This window comes from Mizuhopecten yessoensis, unplaced genomic scaffold (genome assembly GCF_002113885.1).
Source record: "Mizuhopecten yessoensis strain PY_sf001 unplaced genomic scaffold, ASM211388v2 scaffold11171, whole genome shotgun sequence".
Taxonomy (NCBI): domain Eukaryota; kingdom Metazoa; phylum Mollusca; class Bivalvia; order Pectinida; family Pectinidae; genus Mizuhopecten; species Mizuhopecten yessoensis.
The window spans coordinates 411,476-432,841 of NW_018408915.1; the positions used below are offsets into that span (position 1 = coordinate 411,476).

Genomic DNA, 21,366 nt, shown 5'->3' on the forward strand with positions numbered 1-21,366 from the left:
GAAGGTCTAACAGAGAGACAAAGAGAGAATGCTGTTTTGTCACTTGAAGGTCTAAGAGAGAGACAAAGAGAGAATGCTGTTTTGTCACTCTAATGTCTAAGTGAGACAAAGAGAGCATGATGTTTTGTCACTTGAAGGTCTAAGTGAAACAAAGGGAGAATGCTGTTTTGCCACTTGAAGGTCTAAGAGAGACAAAGAGAGAATGCTGTTTTGTCACTTGAAGGTCTAATTGAGACAAAGAGAGAATGCTGTTTTGTCACTTGAAGGTCTAACAGAGAGACAAAGAGAGAATGCTGTTTTTGTCACTTGAAAGTCTAAGAGAGAAAAAGAGATAAATCGGTTTTGTTACTTGAAGGTTGAAGAGAGACAAAGAGAGAAAGTTGTTTTGTTGCTTAAAAGTCAAACAAAAACAAAGAGAGAATGGGGTTTTGGCACTAATAAGGGCATTAACAGGTTTAATAAAATCTATATTTTTTGAATTATAAATTGTAACCATGGAGAGACCTACGTGTTGCAAAGAATCTAATATATGATAATATAACATCAATTTAATTTATTTCACAACATTTACAAAACAAGTTATTTCAACTTTAATTTATCACTCGTGTTGGCCCTGATGTAAGCGCGCGGGAGGTCTTAATGGGGGAGAAACCCTGAGTACCTGGAGAAAACCCACATAATCGGGCGTGTGACCCCATACTTTTCACGTCTGATCGGGGAATCGAACCCCGGCCGCCTTAGTAAAAGGCTGGTGCGTTAGTCACTATGTCACCCGACCACATTGATTGAGTTTGGGTTGGACCAACAGCTATGGTCATGTAAGGACGTGTCAGGTTTTGGTGGTGGAGGGAAGCCGCAGTTCCCGGAGACAATCCACCGACCTACGGCCAGTACTTGGCGACTGCCCCAGGCAGGCCTCGAACCCGCGACATATTAATTGGGTATAATTTCAAAATCGGCAAATGTCATCTCTATGAACCTTGCATCATATACTCTACATAGCATATTTCTCTATTGGGATAATGTTGAAACCACTTTGATTATATAATCCACGGTGAAAAATTCTCAAACGATTGGGGAAATCCAACTTTACGTCACGAATGTTCTAGTCCAAACAAGGCGTGATAGGTAATTGACGGCATTATAATTGATTTTTGGAGCGGTACGTAACCTCCATTATCAGACGAGCATGCCCTCCTCCCTCCAATCACAACTGTGTCACAGGGCACACAGACTTGCTATTTTCATGTCTAGATGATGATAATTTCCGACTTACAGTTAGCGTTAGCCTAGTCTGCAGTGGAAGGTTTCGGGAGGGCGGGAACTAGCAGTATAACCCTGCATGTATATCTTAGTCACCCCGTGCACTTTGGTGTTCAATGGGGAAAATGGTCGATATCCGACTATTTGGTGATAACACTGTACGAGGAACTTTCCCCTACAAACATTGCGATTCCTTAATGGCCATGAAAACTGATACACCTATTCATGGTCGCTTTCATGAACGTTAAGTACCGCCGATATTGGAGCTTGTCAGTTACTGTCCCTCATTTCAACAGCCAAGGTTAAATCTATATTATAATCGTCAACCAAGCAAACACGAATAAGCACACAGTCTCCTAGACGTTTGACACTCTCTAAACTTTCATATCATGTCGAGAGAATCACCATGACAACTTGTCTATCTTACGGCTTCCTCTTTCCCCACTCGACGTCAGCGGTCAAAGCCCCAGGGGAGAGCCAGTTTGGTACGTAAAGGGCAGAGAAGGAGGTGCTCATCATGTACATGCTGCAACACTTGCCAACAAGTTAAATAGCATATACAATTTTGGCCGTGTTACATTTGAAATTCTTTGAACTGCTCATAGGCCATATTTCTGCTCAATTTATATTTACAAGGCAAAAGCCTTGACATACCATATCAGTGCGTTTGATTTCAACTCACGCACCGCCTGTTTCCGATCTTCCACTGTCAGATTTATGAAGTTGGACATGTTTTTATGAGTTATTGGAAATATATTTCACGTGGTTAATGAATATTGACAGTATGTACATGTATAATATAAATGATAAAAATGCTTTATTGTGTCTTTGGCTGTAATATACAGTGGAGTGTTTTTAATATGATGAACTACTAACTGTACAAAACCAGATCTCGGCCCGATACATATATTTATTTTTAATTCCGATATTGCTATTTATTCTGTACATAATAATCACTATTTCTATAAATATATAATTATATGGCAATTCCCATGTCCATAAACATGTTAACCCTCGAAAGCATACATATATATTTATCAGCCCTCGGGCTTTGGCTATTGTTTTTCGTGTTATTATTATCATTTTTTTCCTGGGTGTTAAATCCATTCATATATCAATAACTTTAATGAGGACGAATGCCTAGCGAAACAAGGTCGAGAAAAGAGTATGCAGATGAGATGGTAAGAAAGAAAGAAACTCACTTGACTGAAATTATTGTTTCCCTGATGAACAAATCATATGCAAAGATTTTGTGCTTTCAAAGAAATTATGCACATGTGTACCTGAACAGAATTTGTTCACGAAATAACTAAATTTACTCACGAATGAACAGGAAAACGAGCGTTTCGCGACAAATAAGTTATTTGCAGTATATTACTTACCAAGAACCAGCTTTGCCGGAGACTCGGGAGGAACCCAGAAAATAACCAGCGTCAGTGTTGATAGTAGAGCACATGGCAGAATGAGGATAAAACTGTAGAACGCCACCTTTCGTTTGATATGTAATCTAAACGTCAAATCCGGGTATGGCGTATCAGGGCAACATTCATAAAATTTCTCGTTTCGTGTCGCAAAATTTTTCGTGATTGTCCATTCAGTTCCCTTCATATAATCAGACAGCGAAAATTGTTCTAGACTGTCCTTGAACTGTAAACCTAGTTTCTTGCCGTCGTAAGTCCACGAGCCAAATTTGAGAAGGCATTTCTGCTCGTCAAAAGGGAAATAGGTCGTGTCGAATTGACAAGAACTCCTTAAGATAGCCTGTGGCATCCACAATACAGCCCCGGAAGACTCTACCACAACTAGGGCTTCCCTCTGCTCCTTCAGTCGAGGGTCGGCGCTACAAGAACAAGATGCTATGGTCATCAATTTGGAATCCATTTTTGCGGACAACGTTAGCATTGTCTGTCTTGCCAACGTCACCTTATAATGGAACAAAGCGTGAAGTCATGAAACATTGCAACATCATAGGATATCGCCGAACAACAACAACACAACAACAACAAAATGAACTACGTCGAGCTGGCCGAATCGTAAAAATACTTTGTCGCAAAAATTATATAGCCTACAGGAAAATATACTTGTCGCTTTAAGTGTTAAAATAAACGAGGGAAAATAAAAAAAACTAGATGGAGCACCAAGCGAGTTACAAAAAAAAACCCAGAAATCATAAAGAGAAAACAGTATATATTATTACTTAAGACGATATGACAGACTGGAGGATACGGTGTGTACTGCTGGACCAATACCTCATACACTATTCTTTGCAGAAGCATAAATAGAAAATATTAGTAATGGTATTCGCTTTAAAAAAATATCAGCTATTCTCCAATTATTATGCTTCAATCTGTCATTTTGTTCAGATGACTGATTGACGTAATGTCTTCCCTTGTTGTTTGAGGCATACCTTGACCCAATTAATTGGTCAAATTTGTTTTTCAATAATGTTTATTTGTTCTTTATTGAAAAATACAACACACTTGGCTTGTTTACTTATTTGTATCATGAAAACAGTTTATAAGTAAAAAAAACCATGAACTAATTAGAAATCCTAATCTTAACCGTTTCTAGGACACTTTTTGTTGCCTGTGTAATCTTTGAATAATTTGATCTGTTCTGCATATTATTGTTAACGTTTACCTTACCGAATTTGTTCTCGTTGTTTCATTGTTAAATTTGTTTTTGGAATGTGTACACGTATATATTTGCACGGTTTAGAATGTTCGCGGTTTGTACATATACACTGAAATTATGTCAAGTTTCCAATACAATTGGCAGATGGTTATGACGTTGAATGTAGACAACATGACCATTCTGTGAAAACTTGCGAGAGTTTGCAAGAGTTTGATTGACTTACAAGTTGTACAGAACGATGTCCGGCAGCCATACCCGGTCTGCGGGCACGTGCACTATTTGGATGTTCTCGTGCTCCGATGCATTCCACGTAAGCATGACGTCATTCCATGTCTGTAAAATAAGAAAAAAACATTTTGAAAAATAACCTTTGTAACTTCTATATCAGCACAAAAATACATATTTTCTTAAAAATTTCTTTCATAACAAAATGAAAAGTTTGGAAACAAATTAATTTCTAAATGAAGTGACAATTTTTAATCGGTAGCAAAAAACTGAAATGCGCAACTCCTCCTACGGGGCACGGTTAGATAATTTCAGTTAAGTAGATTGCCTCTGGTCTTGTTTGCCTATATTTTGAATTATTTCTCTCAAAGCGCATGACTAACCCTCGGCGCACGAGATCAGAATGCACTTCTGTATTAGTTTAAACTTCGTTTCATTTCATCAAATACCGTTTCTCGAAACGTGACTACGCTACAGATGTACTTATATCAGAATGTAACAGAAAGCTTAAAGAATGCATTAGTTCATATCTTCTTAATTTAGATATAAATATTGGATTTTATACAATTTGATAATAGTTCATATCCATATTTTACGAGATTAATATAAGAGTCGTACAAGCCAGCAGCTTTCCAGATCAAATGATTTAATGCAGTATCTTTTTTTTCCATTTAGTACAATTGCAAATATACTTTGATATTCTTTGAATGATATTCTTCGCATTTAAAAAAATCATCAAACGTAACTTTTGCTTAACGATCAGCAGAAATTAATTTAAAGAAATAAAACAAGGAACACAATGATCAACAGATGATTTCCAAAGAGAAAAAAGAGAAAAATATAAAACGAATGTCACTCTAAGTCCCAATATGTTGGCCTCCTGGCCTTCTTCAAGGGTAAAAGTCAGCGGTGTCGCCCTTGAAGAAGGCCAGGAGGCCGAAATATTGGGACTTAGAGAGACATCTGTTCTATATTTAAAACAAAGAAATTATAAGAATATTTGTTTTTGACCTCAGTGATTTATGTTTTTATATTGTATTTACTGATAGAAATAGTATATGCTACGTATATCCTCAACCATGACATCAAAAGGTCAAGAAGCAAACACCAATAAAATACTGACGATTAGATATGTCCAGGAATTGTTCGCTTTGACTGTAATGTGTGGGAAAAGCTTTTATATGTCTACCTGGCGGATTTGTATTGGCAATCATCGAGTTGTATTAACAAGAAATGTGATTTTTTTTGGTTTATATCACACCGATATCGGGGTATTTAAAATCAAAATTGTCTCTAATTAAAGTATACAAAGAAGAAAAATGCAATCTCAGAATAGTATACTTAAGATGGAAACGACTTGATAAATGCAACGGTACGCTGAAAATGTAACGACGTCAGAGTTCTTAGTATTTTGCGCCTGAAAAGGCAGCTTCCACGAAATTCTAAGATTTAATGAAGATTTTTTTTATATCCAATACAAGCTTTAAAAACTTTCATGCGGGATAATGAAAATTTAAAGAACCCGTGATAATGAAGTTTAAAAAAAAACACAGGATAATGAAGTGTTGAAGACATTGATATCACTATGTTTTAAAGACATCGAGATAATGAAGATTTAACGATCTAAGTATAATAAAGATTTAAAGACCACAAGATAATGAAGTTTTAAAGACCGCAAAATAATAATAAAGTTTTCAATACCACGAGATAATGAAGGCTTAAAGAACTCGGAATAACGAAGCAAGCATGCGACATTGATGTGAGTCCACCTCTTAGAGTGTATAGTGGCGATATACCCTTTATACTGTCCGCAATGGGTGAAGTTTACAGGGGAAAACAGAATTTCTTATCGTCCTTCAAATTGACACCAGCCATCCCACATTCATTGGTAAAATATTTTCTCAGGGACGAAACAATGAAATCAATAAAGCCCCGCCGCTTAATAACTACAAAGTGAAGGTAACGCGAGCGAAACAGTTTTCCTGTGACCACCTCTGAAACACAGCTCGTGTTAAGATATACCAGGAAGGTATATAAAACAACCATTACACAATAAAGTAAGCATTGTGCTCTCAACAATTATTGTTAATGAGTACTTTATTAACATACCGACGATGTTGATCTTTGAAAATTACCCTGGCACTTCATCAAAAGCATTGCGCGGTTCTATTTCAAAATAGTGATATAATAAAATGCATTGATACAAGAAACAAGAAACTTTATTTATAGTCGCATTTACATGAATAGAGAACATTAGCTTTGATAAACTTTTATTTGCGACAGATATAAACAATCAGAATAACACGTTATTATATCAAATACGAAGGTATGCGAGCAACCAGGTGGTGGGCCAACATGTTATTAGGTGTATATAATATAAAGCACATTCAATTGTGTAAAAAAGAATACAATTAACTAGTGGATGTAAAAATTAAGAGACTTTAGTGTCACGTATATATTTGCCATAATACTGTGGATACATTTAGATAAGTATCATACAACGAATTTATACCTGATTTGGTTATATCATAACAAAGGTTTAAACTACCTGTTGTAGCATCTTCTGCCTGCAAAAGCCCCTAGTGGTATTACACATTAGGTGAATAGTATAATATTAATTTTATGTTTATTAATGCAGAGCTACTAGATGAAGGTTTAAGCCACTATCAGTACAAGATTAACGTAGATATCTGCAAATGTTGCCGCGAAAGGGGGATGCTTGATGAATTACTCACCAAACACAGTGTTTATTAAAAAGAATAATTTATAGATGAAATCTGTCCAAAGAAAAAAGTAGTAGTATTCACATTGATGTGTTGAATATCAGTTTGTACAAGTCACAGACAGTTTAAACTAAAGAAAAACTAAGTACTATAGGTTAAAATTAAAACATGAAAGCGCCGCATGTTTATCCAATCTGATTCAGTAAGCAGAGGATCGGCAGATGACACAGCTACTTATAGGCCAGTTCCCATGTGGTGTAATCTTGTCTAAGTCATCAACGTAAAGAAATTAATTCACTTTAGGAGAGAGTTTCAGACACTGACGTTATCACATATGACATGTTTATACACTGTACATGGGTCCATATTAAGCCATGTCAACTCTAGGTCCCTCGTTTGTATTCTCTTGTTTGAGTTTGGTGTTTGAGAACTCAAGTGTAATGAGGTCCTTAATATATTTGAGGTGCAAGCACATGTTTGTTTTTTACCTTCATCGTTTAAGGGCAATTTGTTGATAATTAAAAAAAAAGTCATCCTTATCCTCGAATCTTTTTACATGCACAAAATCAATATTTGATCCTTTTGAATGTCCACCAACTTAGGAGAAAAAAGCTTTTTGAATGAAACGAAGGGCACGCTCTGTTATGTGTTTAAACTGCATTATCCTTCTCATGCTTGTAAAATGCCAAACTAAAGGGCAGTTATTGGAATAAAAGACAATAAAAACAATTATATATTACACTTCCTTTTTCTTCTTTCAGTAATAAAAAAATGGTTCTGTGTTTCAGAACAATAAACTGCTGCTTATTATTTTTTAATACGGAGACTTGCTACCCTGAAGGAATGTTACTTTTTTTTTATCCAAAACTGCAATATAATATCACGTTCCCACATACTTTAGAACAAAGCAATACATTCCAGACACAATTGGATTAGCATTACTCTTTTGACATCATGATTTTTCCAGTTTGAAAGGCACAGCTAGTTTATGACCATTTAACAGTTTGAACGATTCTGAAATACGAGAACAATTCTGTTGATTTAAAACAAATTGTTGTTTAAAGTCAGTTGAGTAGACATTTGGGATTGGCTTCTTCAAAGAGACAACCGTTATATTTTTTTAGAAAGCGGCGTTTGTTTTGAGTATGTCGAAGTTAGAGGTAGGACTGTTGGCATGATATAGATCACAGCTCTGTATTAGCAGTGGTCTGACAGATTTGGTGTTTATGTTGCAGATCCGAGCGATAGCGTTGGAGAGAAGCGTTTTGCAAATAGAAAAGTTCACAAAAAAAAATTAAATTTGATATTGTTTAACAAAAGTATTTGCATTGGGCCTTTTTTTGTTTGATCACAGTCTCCGTGGAAAATTCGTGAAAACTCTAAAACTGTATAAAATTAATCAGAAGTATGTTGACAGAGATTTCCGCGGGCTTTTTGGAATCCCCATGGACATAACACAATAACCTACAAAGTTTTAGAGGTTATGCGAAAGCACATGGATCTCAGTGGACCAGCCAGCGGTACTCTAGCGGTAGTTGCTTTTTGAGAAATAAATAAAATAGCGGCGTTGTAAAATATGAAGCCAGGGACATTTGTATAATGTAAGGTATTGATATATCTTAAAGGCTTTTAGAACACATAATTTTAATATACTCATATTTATTTTCGAAAATAAGCTTTTAAAAAAGTAATAAGCAGAACCTCTTTTTACATATATCAATATCGGTACGCGATGTAGTAAACTCTAACGCTAATATTTACTCAAGTTAGTTTGCAACTGATTACAATAGATGAGCAAAGAACTGTTGTTTACACATTGCTCTTACTTTTTGAGGATGTATTTTAAAATCCTCATTCTCTCCTTATATCGATATTTGACTTAGATAAGTACTATTTGGAACACCTTTCGATTCTGTGTTTACAGTGTCATATGCTTTAATTATGTTTTTAATGAAACCATCGCAAATAAAATAAGCATTTTGTAGCCATAAAAGATCAAGAATTGAAAACCTTTTTATATATATATATGCTGTAAAAGTTGCGAAAATATTCGCGATTTTCGCATTAAGTAAATTAGGGTGAAAACATCCACATACGAATACATATATATATATATATTTATATTGCTGTGATATCGTTATGGCGGGTTCGTATTTGGCGGATGTCGTTATAGCGAACTATTATGTGACGTCATAGTTTATGACGTCACAATATATACTTCAAATAAACAGTCTGAAGAATCTCCTAGAAGAGATGAAAGTACTAAGTTGTTAAGAATTTTTCTTTTTATAATAAATATATATATATAAATTAAAAAGGGATTAAATGTCCATGTGAAGGAAGTAAATATTGAAAAAATAAGATTAACGACCGACTAAAAAACTAGCTGCTTTCACCCTTCACAGGGCTCTTCAGGTTTATTCCGTTAATCTTAATTTTTTCTCTCTCTCTCTCTCTCTATATATATTGTAAATTCGATTCAATGATCTGTTTAAAGAGTCATAACTATTACAAAATTATGATTTTTCGTATTCTTTTAACAAAATCTGTATCTGCTTTTGGTAAATTGACAAATCGATCCCTCCTGTTAAAACGTTCGAGTTCATTTTCAAACTAATTTGATTTGCAAAGTCAAATATACAGTGTTACTTTGCATATGAACGTATTAGAAGACAATTGCATTTTACAGGTTGGCATATTCAAATATTGGACAACACGAGATACATTCGCACAAATAGCTACATGTGGCTAGGTTAGCTAGGTCGACTAAGTTATTAAAACAAATTATCAGTCACCTACTGGGGCTGCTGTTTCTCCGTAAATATGTCATGTTGTTGTGAATATATGAAGAGTTTTAGAAACTACTATGTGTGCACTTAGCAAATTTTTATGGAAGTAACTTGTCCAAAAAGTAAAGCATCTTTCTTTAGAATAGTGCGTATGTATGCATGATTCAAACAGACAAATTCGGGAAAACGTCTCGGAGATTTATATAATTTGGCGTCTTGCCCTAAATAATATACACCTCACTACAGAACTCTAGGAAAATAGCTTTGATTGCAACGTCGACAATGTTCCTTCCTACAAGCACAGCACAGCCTCTCCTGCTAACGGAATACACAGGATACAAATGTTAATCTGTTCAAGCATAAGGATTTTCTAATATTGAACTTAATTCTTTAATATGCCTTATACATATATTTCATTATGACGAATGATGCATGGGGTACATGACACTTTTGTCATTCCTTAGCATCTGTTCCCGCTTCCAGTTCATGGTGTATTTCGTTTTATGTCTGTCTCCTCAGTTTAAGATGCTGTTCATAGATTTCATCCTTGCATATAGACGATAAGGTGCACCTTTGTTCGTACCTATGGGAATAGGAGAATATGGGACTTTGTCCATGTCTCCTTTAAATCCATGATTAATTTGAGTTTTATTTATGTTCACTACACGTGTTTTTAGCAGTGATTTCTGCAAGATTTGGGATTCGTTTGGATTAGGTTTTGGGTTGCCCGCATGCATGCATTACTTGCGGAGCTGGTAGCTTTCAATGACATTATGAGATTATGCAATCCTACTCTTTCGATCCCGGTCTTAAATAAATGTTTAGTATTTAATAATTCATCCGAGGCTTGACGTGTGTACATGTAGGTTTCGTGAATGATTGCGTGTAACAGGTATGTATGACTTGTAAAATATTTATCATCTATTGACTATTGTTAAGGTGGATATGTGGTTATATGGACCTGAAAAAATGACATTTGATGTCACTTTCTAAATTACTTTAATTGCTCTATTAGATGTTTGGTTATGTTTTAAAATTTAAGAAAATTTAAATTTTCAGTAAAATGTCAGGATGAAAATCCTGCATTCAACAGCGAGCAATGTGACGTTTAAATGCCGTCACACAATGAAATATCAACCTGCTATTTCACAAATCACCGACCTCGACGTGTTAATGATGTTACCAATGATCAGGGCGTGGAGAAATTGTGTGTCATTTTATATATACAAAGTCAGAGTACAGGTCTCAGGTCAAGTAGGTAGATATGAACTGTATCTTTGATAACTCTATCATGTAGTATAAGGTCTGAACAGAAAGACAGCCAGCCCGAAGTCTTATATCAGATCATAAAGGTACACACTAGCTGTATTCATTGTTAAGGCATACGTTATATAGTTAAATCATGAAGTCATGGTTACAGTTTAATTTCCACGTCACCTATTGCCAAACTTTTTCAAGTTTGTCCTACCCCATATATCTTGGGGAACGTTAGAGAGAATTTGACGCAAATACCGTTTTCAGTGTATAGAGTTTATTTTTTTTACTTAACTGGTAGTCGCAGGCTCAAATGTCGGATGCAACCTGTGTTCGATCTTTCAAAAGGGGCTTAAACTAACCTATTTGTATTGTTTATCTCGGGGCTAAATGATAGTGCAGATTGTCAGTGTCAATTTTAAAGTTAAGTATTAATAAGGGAAATCAAATTAGCATTAATACAAGGGGCAGCTGGAGAGAAAATTCGCAACTGTTCTTTAAGATGATTCAATACACCCTTTGAAGAGGGGAAAGTTTATTGATAGTTATTTTTCTTCTTTCTTCCATCGGCAACCCCGATATTCGGTTAAAAATTAATTCAATGATATTTTCATTATGGTTTTGAGTTTTGGAACTCAGTCAATGAAACGTGTGATTCTTACCGCGAGAATGAGTTATTTTTATTTTTAAGAATTATTACTTTATGATAAAATTTGAATGCAGTATCGTACGAAAAGTTGTTCTACATTAACTAACTGTAGAAAATGTCCATTTCTAAGACGCATCATGGTAAATCGACCAACAATGCACTGAGTCACCTGTGGCAAAGCACACGAATGTACACCAGACACATGTATCGAAGTTACATGTAGCTCCCAAAGGAGTTGTCGGCAGTACATGCATGAAATCTGAGCAGGCCATCACGAAGAAGCTACTAGGCCAATGAGGTGAAATCATGGAAGACAAAAACAATATTGGATGAATTCTAATCTGTTTGATGCACGAAGCATTTGATTAACGGATTCTCGTTACCACGGATTTGCCTTTTAAATGCAAAATGATCAGACACTATCCTAGTTTCACCTTGAACCGTCATCAAAGATTAATGCTCATTGTAATCAAATCACCATTATGGATCAGACGTGTTGATACACAAAGATAGAGCAATCGATTGCGTGTGTTTGTCTGTGTAGGTCTTAATCTGCAAGTTCCCTGGTATGATTTCCGCTGTATGTGCAGTTATTACTACGCTTGTTGTTTATTAGAACACCCGGAAAAAATGGTAAATTAATTAAAAGCATGTGGAAGTGCATTTTTAGAAGAAAAAACCCAGTACTCGTTAAATCTGCAACATTTAAAATCTTAAAGTTGTCATTATTTAAATTTGACCTATCTTAAATTTATGGTGTAGCGTGCAATCTTGTAACAGTAAAGGGGAAAATAACATTAGCAGCAACCTGATATCTTGGCTACAGTAAAAGATTCTGCTAACGCGACAGTTTTATGCATCTCCTAACCACTTTTTCATAATTCATTTCATTTTGTTTTCAAATCGTTTCTCATGTTCTATGCCACGAATACTGCCATCAACAATTCATCTTTTTATTGTCTCTCTTACTTGGAATATATGTTTTATTGGTCTCTATGTACTCTTTGTATGTTAACGGCATGTTCATGTATGCTTTCGGTTTTTACACAGGTAATATCCATCACTCCCGACCGTTCAACTTCAGTTGTGTCTTTCATTCCCCCCCTCTTCCCTTCCATACTATTCTCCTTACTATCACAATAGCATATCCATGTTATCTTGGTAGTATTTTGGTTGAACTTCGGTCTCATACTCGCCTTTGGAGACTGTCAACTTAGTTTTGTCTTTCGAATGTTCCCCTTGGATTACGAGCCCTTTATGGAAGCCGTTTAATGACTCGTAGCCAAGCGTTTTGCTATCCTTTTTGACAATTAATGTGTTAATATCATTCTAGAATAGTCCATCAAATTGACTGGCTCCCGATCGTAACGACCCTACCGAGAGCCCATTCTCTCCCTGCCATCATCTCCTGCACCGTGTTGAGGGTTCTGGGTAGTGATGGCGACTATTTTTATCCCACTTTATGATCCGGCGTTACATGGCGGTGGCTAATTTGACATAAATATTTCAACCATCTTTAAGTGGTACTGAGGAACTATTCACTTAAAATGACTAAGACAGCTTGTACAGTGATACAACACAGAACACAACTTTTGAGTTTAGTATCACATTATTTTCAGAGTCAAATGTTTAAAACGCGAAAGGCAATGCTATATAATGACCGCATGAAAATATCTGAAGGAAATTCTTCAAACAAAGTAGAATGGACAAATAAAAGTAGTTGAACACACAGCATTAAACCCTAAGCTGACAATTTCAATTTTTGTTTTGGCAAGTTTCAAGGATAGTGTTTTGTTTTTGATACTAGCGCATGTTTGGACAATCGTGTAGCACCATGATTATAATGTTATTGCAATAGACAAATGCAAAAAGGTACCAAGTTGTGGTTGTAATTTTTTTATCTTCCACAAAATCCTTTTCTGTTTCCGTTTTATTTTTATTTCCCTGTTTGTTCGTGATATCTTTTTTGTTTTTGTTTTGGTGTCTCTTTGGTTCTTGCTGTCATTTTCATTGAATCGACTACGGTATAGACAAAGCTGACTCGTTTCTTTTTCACTATTTCACTTCGTCAGCAGCTTTTGGTCAGGTAGTCACTGCAACAAACACGATAGCAGGGCAGCTTGAAAGATTGCTCACCGCTCTGGTTAATCGTTTTGTCACATGTAGGAAATAACGTGCTTTTTATTTTGATAATACCAAAGCATAGCTAGGAAAGCCCCTATGACGGAGGAATTACTGCCCTGATACATAAAACTAGAGAAGGGATTCCCTCCGGGATGCACATTCTAGATGTGACCCTTTCACACGCTCCAACTCTCCTAACTAGCAAAAAGAAAAAAAATGCTTTTTTCAACTTCTTGCCAGGAGCAGAAGCGACAGGTAACATTTTCCCCAAATGCATTTTCTATACCAGCGAAATTTCTTTCTGTTTGTTATGCTGTCTTTGAGTCTATGAACTATTTTTGCATCTAGCACAGTAATACATCAGGACTTGTCGATGCGACAGATGTACGGACAAGAAACCAAAACTATATTTGTGAAAGAAAAAGTAGAGTTTACCTGTTGGTAAGACTGGCCACCAGATCAGGTGTTTTGGTGCTTGTTAGAACCTACAGTGTATACTTAGCTTGCTTATGAACCTGGAAACGAATTATGGTTTGGTAGTGAACAAAGAAATTGAAATGGATTCGGAGGTGAACCTGAAAATAGGGGCATGGCTTATTGGTAAGTTGAGAAATTAGAGTTGACTTGTTGGTGAACTAGAAAACAAGACATGGCTTGGCTGAAAACTTTAAAATAAGAGTTAGTTTGATGGTGAACCTGAAAACTAGGTTTGATTTGGTGGTTTTTGAAACATTTCTTAGTTCTGTTGTGATCATAAAAACTATGCTTGATATTTATTGGAATCTTGAAACTATATTTGATTTGTGGGTTGGTGTTAAATACGTGTTTGTTTGAGAGAATGAAATAAAATGTTCTTTTTGTAGGCAAAGGTATGTAGTTCTATAATCTAAATATAGAATTGGTTGTGAAAGTAAAACGTCCGCACCGATTGCAAAAATACAAACTAGTGCTTTGTACGTATGTGTTTCTAGACACGGCTTGCCTTTAGAAGTCTCCAAATTATATACTTGGCTTTGTTTGCCTGAGATCTAGGCTTGAAATATTGGGCAGGAACAAATAGGCGTATCTGAACATGTTGGGTTTTAAAAGGTCATCCATAGGTTTCTCGATTCTGTTTAACCCGCCAACACAATGTCCCTGGGGAGTTGATGTGGCCCGTTTTGTATGAGATGTTTACAGGTAATATTAGAAACCCATTTTTTAAATTGAAGTAAAACCGATACAGGGCATGCACAAGGAACGTAATATGGTATAAATTCTGATTTGTTGCGGTAATAGGTTTTTGATATGGTACTCAAATAGACTTTCAATGCCAAATGTGTTTCTTTTCCATTAAGTATGTGTTTCTGTGTGATCAAATCACCCAATCCTTTGTCATCTAGTACTACTACAAGTGAAAAAAACAATATCCTAAATACTGTTACATACATGTATGCGGAAAATGATGTTTTTGGATAGAATAATAATGGTTATATACTGGTTTTATAGTTCATTTTAAAGTAACTATGGCAATACCGTTTTCTCCTCGGGCCAGAGCTGCTAGAGTGTATAGACCCACGTTCAAATTCCCTTGATAATAATTTAGCAACATAGACACAATTCGGCGTGTATGTGATAGATGGACATTTTAAAGATGGCGAGGGAGAAACAAGTTGAGAGCACCCTTGGGAGACTGTAGCAGACTTGGAAATAGCCCGTTATGTCAGGACGGCAACTACAGTGTTTCTTCCGTCCTTACATTAAGTCTTTGTTCACCATGTGAGGCACCAGGGCGAGCCCATGGGTGATAAATCAATGTAAAGCTCGAGCAGGTATGTCCGTAATACAGTTCCTACCATAAGATCTTAGTATTGGGCGGACCGATAGCGGGCTTATCTAGGCGGAGCCAAGTACACGTCACCTGACAGGCATGACGACCCTCGAGGTTGGCCTATCATTTCGCGACGACCCACCGCTAGAGGGCAGCACATATCTCAAGAAAAGACATCACCACTATGTATCTAATGGAATTGCTATTGATCTAGAGAAAATACATTGCGAAAAAAACCCGAAAACAACACATTCAATTCCATTTCTAAGAAGCAGTAGTCTGATGTCAGTAAACAGCTTTCTTCTTATCAAACGCGCAATGGAGGAGATAGAGATGGGATCACTAGTGGACTGCAACGTTATCAGAGAATTTGGGTCATAAATACGGTTTTATGGCTGTTTTTAAATAATGACAATTTGATTTAGGGTGAAAGGGTAGCGTCTATTTTGATGAGAGGAACCAACTGTAATACGGTGGTGCTTTTCACAAATGCAGTCGTGCGATTTGTTCAATCGGCCCTCCATCATAAGTTTACACGTTGTCGTAAGCCTGCGGAACCTGAGCGTAATCGCATCAGTCATACCATCAATCGTCAAGGTAATCAAATTGTCAACAAATATCAAACGTAAAACTGCTGTATCGCTGGTTCTATAACGTTATGTCACAAAATCTATAGAAAGCAGTCCCTAAAAGATAGCTAGCGCTGTCGCCAAAGCAGCTATGGGTAAGTCTTCTGTCTCTAAGCAATAGATGCTCACTCGGAACGGTATAACCATTTAACCATTATCTCGCACGTCATTTATAAGGTTAAATGTCGGCTCACTTACATTGTCATTGTTGAGTTTGTCATGATGATGGTTAACATAATTGATAGACTTGTGTTTAAAAGACAGAATGTAATTAAAAAAACCGCATTTATTTGTCAGAAATATAAACATACTTAAATAATCGAGTGCGCTCGCAATTAATTTCAACGTTTAAAAATGTCTTGAAATGTCGGAATTGTAGAAGAAAAAGAATCGAAATTCTTCCTTTTGTTTCTGGGAACAATTACTGACATTTGTTTTGTTTTGTTTGTTTGTTTTTCTTTTGTCTCTGAATCAAAGATGTATGCAAAGTGTTTGTTGTATGTGTATTGTATCAATTGTATATAAACCATTTATAAACTTAATTTGATGCTGGATTGAACGCTGTTCTGATACTAATTGTTTTCGCCATTCTGTTACCTCGAGGTATTCATTTCTAGACAATGGCAGCTGACTACAGGGGTCACAGAATGGTAATTGGAATGTTGTATTCCAAGGTCTACGGCAGAGTTTTTTGTGAGATTTTTTTTTTTTTTTTTTTTTTGTACGTTGGATATAGGTTCAATATTTCGTTAAGTACTTTTACTACATGGTTGGTTTACAAATTTGATCACACTATCAAACTTGTTATGTAAACCAATTTTCGAAACTTTAATTTTATGCTGCTCTTATTATTTCTTCTGCTTCAGCACATGGATGTTGAATCCAATCTCGGCCCGGCACTTGGGGAACTTTCGATTTTCATGTAAATATTAGAAATTTTCGCAGTAAGTTAGATTGACTGAGACACACTTGGACGACAAAGTATCTACTGACGAATTACATATAGCCGGTTTTCATGAACCCTTTCGACAAGACAGAAACTTTGCAGGGGTGGTTTATTAGTCTATATTAATAATTTACTAAAAATATGTCGCTTACAAGCTATAGAATACCCGGGTAATGAAGTCATATAGATACAAATTACTTTGCCCAGATCAAATCTAATCATTGGTACAGTTTATAGACCTGAATACTCTGTTAATACTTTCTGGCAAAATTTAAAAGCATCTATTGATAGTGCATTAGATATATCTCAAAATGTAGTTATTATTCGCGATTTAAACGTTGATTTACTAACTGTTTCCAATAACCATGTCCTTATTTATTTTATAAATGAACCTACAAGAATTAGTCCAGCTAGATCTAGTTTATTTGACCCCATTTTACTATCAGATTCACTTACTTGTAGCAGTTTACCAATTGATAGAGCAGTAAGTGATCATGAAGGTTGTATTGTCGTTATTGAATTTACCTATTTTACCAAACCTCTTTACAAACGGAAAGTGTGGTTATACAAACGAGCCGACTTTGACATGCTAAATGAACTTATAAACGAATATGACTGGAATGTTTTGTTTTCTGTGAGTGACTCGGTTGATACTGCGTGTGACAATTTTACTGCCATTTGTTTCGAATTTATAAATAGATGTATACCCTCAAAAATAGTTACAGTTCGATCTAACGACAAGCCCTAGATGACATCTGAACTTAGAAAACATTTGAGAATCCGTGATCGTCTGCAGAAAATTGCCAGGGCAACACTCCTTTTTTAAAATGTACACGGACTTATTGACGATTACGCTTTTTCTGATCCAAAATCATATTAGAAACTAGGAAAACTAGGTGGACATTATCATAACATTCCTTCAATGAAGGATCCAGCGACAAATAGTACTTTTTCTAACGATGACGACACTTACTTAATAATTATTTTTGTAGTATAACCCGTGTTTATGATGTTGATATTCCAGTTCCGATGTTTGAATCCAAAGCAGATAAACGTTTTGTATCTTTGCGGTTAAATCATTCAGAAATTAAAGATGTTTTAAAGCTAGGGAAAGCTTCGGGAGGGGATGGGATTAGTCATCATGTGCTAAAGAATACTACTAACTCGATCTGCAAACCACTCGAAATACTTTTTAACATGTCTCTTTCTTCGTGTGTGTATCCAAATAAATGGAAACTTGCAACCGTTATGCCGCTTTTCAAAAAGGGTGATGGTAATACGCCGTGTAACTATAGACCTATAACCCTACTATCTACAATTGGTAAAGTGTTTGAGCGTGTAGTTTACAAACACGTGTATAATTGTTTTTATGAAAATCGCTTGTTTTATCGATACCAGTCAGGTTTTATGCCTTGTCATTCTCCTGTTTATCAACTTATTGAAATTGACCATACTATTTGAATTGCTTTAGAAGAAAGAAAACATACTTGCATCGATACCAGTCAGGTTTTATTCCTTGTCATTCTCCTGTTAATCAACTTATTGAAATTGACCATAATATTTGTATTGCTTTAGAAGAAAGAAAACATACTTGCATTATGTTTTGTGATATATCGAAAGCGTTTGATCGTGTTTGACACAGGGGTTTGATAGCAAAGTTAGAAGCATACGGAATTTCAGGGGAATTATTGCATTGGCTCGTAAAGTATCTACACCAGCGCAAACAGAAAGTTTTAATTGGAAATTCATTTTCAAAACTAGGTGATATATACGCAGGTGTACCTCAAGGGTCAATACTCGGGCCGCTTCTCTTTTTGATATATATTAATGATATTACTAGTGTACTTAATTCAGCCTCCATATTATTTGCAGATTATTCTGCTTTTCCATGCTATGAAATACAGACTGTTCTCAACAAGGACCTAGAATCTTTAAATCTGTGGGTTAAACGTTGGTTGGTTTCTTCTAATCCTAAAAATATGGACGTTCTTTTTATGTCGAATGCACATGATATTGACGATGACTTGGATTTGATGTTTGATGGGATTTTTTTTTACAGACGTACATAGATATTAAGGAATAAATTTCAATTCAAATGGAAAATTGGGGAATCGTGTTGAGGCAGTTTATAGGTTGGTTATGAAAAATATTAATGTTTTACGAAAACTTAAATACTTGTTGAAAAGAAAATCACTTTTAAAAATATATAAATCTTTCATTTAACCAGCTTTTGAATATTCCTGTGAATTATGAAATGGTTGCACTGCTTTTTACCCCGATAATTTAGAAAAAGCTCAAAGAGAGGCGGCTCGAGTTAAAACAAGACAGCCTTCTTATACAATGTACAATTAATGACTCGTTATATTTTGAAATGGGTTTAGAAACATTATCAGAGAGGAGAAAAAGGCGAAAATTGAATATTTTATATAAGATGTAAAACAATTTAACCCCCAGCTATTTATCGGCCCTTTTGCCAAACACATATAACAACAATCGGTTCAATTCACGGAACCAATATGATTACAATATTCCTTCTTTCAGACTCTCCTCAAGCAACTCTTCTTTTCTGCCATCGAGTTTACGTCTTTGAAAATCGTTAGACAACATAACAATAACATGACCATCTTTAAATACTTTTAAAACTGCTATATCTAGTGGTGCAAATTCGTCTCCACCATCTTATTATAACTTTGACGAACACAATTTAAATATATTACATACGAAACTCAGGCATCAGTGCAGCTCTTTGGAAAATGATTTGTTCCGTATTAAGATTGTTGATAATCCATCACGCGCTTGTGGACATTCCTGTGAGGATGATGGTCATTTTTTTCTTAGAATGTGTATTTTTTCAAAACATAAACTCGTTGAATATATATCCAGTAAATTTAGGCTTATTTTCATTTGGGAATGAAAACCTGTCCGTAGATACCAATACAGAGGTATTCAGACACGTGCAACTTTTCATCAATTCCAGAAACAGGTTTTAAGTAGAATGTAATCATTGTGAAACATTGCATGTATGCCTTGTTAAATGCTATCATGTAAATATCAATATGCACTGTATTAGAGGGAAAGGCGTAGATAAGTCGATATAACTTGTGCATAATCCCTGCTCAAATTTGGGGCAATACATATGTTTAAATCAAACCGACATAAAATATAATAATGTACTGTTTGGATATAACCAAAAAGCAATCCAAAAGAAAATGATACCGAAAATCCATACACCGAGAAAACGTGACTCAAATCATTGCCAAAAGAAACTTATCCTCACATATCATCAATGATATTTAACTGTCAAATGTTATTTAATGTAATGTCAGGCTTTTTAAGAGACCACTTATCACTGCCCGCCGGTCATTCTGGATTATGCTTTCTCTCATTCAGCGAAATCGAAGAAACTTTGCTGATAGTATCGATATCTCAAGGATCTTTTCTGTTGCTTAAAAGTGCAATCTTGGTGTTGTGTTGTTATCTCTTAAATGTAACTTGTTTTAGGAAAATAAAGACGCTGCCTTAAACAGGGATAAGAGGCGTTTCTTTTGCAACATGTTAATACAGTATACGTTTTGACCCTGTATATAGTTCCGAATCTTGGCCAACAGTTGCAAAACTCATGCTTTTAATTCATTTTCGATAATACTCCTTGCATTTATTATTAAATTTGCAAGCTTGGTTATAAAGATGAGCTTACATTTCAATCAAATTTATACAGAAAGATGTGAAGGTATGAGACCAAGGTGTTGTCTCATCAACTTTTGCTGTGTTAACGAGAAAAGTTAAAGACTTCTAAAATTGATCTTTTATCTGATAAAACTCGCAGTTTCAACAAGAACGGAGGCAGACAAAGTTACTTCAGTTGGTTAACTCCTCCAGCGCCACGTGCGACTTCCATTATGATTTCCCCTGACAAATCAATGAATCGTCCATGACAATGAAGTATAAGACTATGTAAACTATCACACCGTTTTTGGAAACCTCAAAGTTGACTATATTCCTACATTTTGCACATGATAAATTGTATACATGTATAACTGCAGACATTGTATCAGAAAATACCATGAAATTGTGGATAAAACGATATTGATCAGAAATAAATATTTCCGTCATGCATGAAATGAACACGTATATTCTTTACACATTGTAATGTTCCTGCCAATGTTCGTATACTTTGATCTATTGAATAATACCACATGTTGTCCATATATGCAGATTCAGATCGTCTCATCTCTGTTTACGAGTGGCAATTCCTTAATAATTGATGATTAAAATGACGCCACGCTTCAAAAAGGGAATGAGAATTTCCCCGACGTCTAA

General features: G+C 35.5%; 1 protein-coding gene across 1 annotated transcript in view; it reads right to left on the reverse strand.

The window, feature by feature from the left end:
• LOC110467358 (neuronal acetylcholine receptor subunit alpha-3-like) overlaps positions 1-21,366 on the reverse strand; it is a 95,998-nt gene that overhangs the window by 26,553 nt on the left and 48,079 nt on the right. The window contains exons 3-4 of the mRNA XM_021524474.1: positions 4,121-4,230; positions 2,646-3,103 (exon numbers count right to left, since the gene is read on the reverse strand). Coding sequence (XP_021380149.1) covers positions 2,646-3,103; positions 4,121-4,230 — 568 coding nt within the window. The remainder of the gene's footprint in view (positions 1-2,645; positions 3,104-4,120; positions 4,231-21,366) is intronic.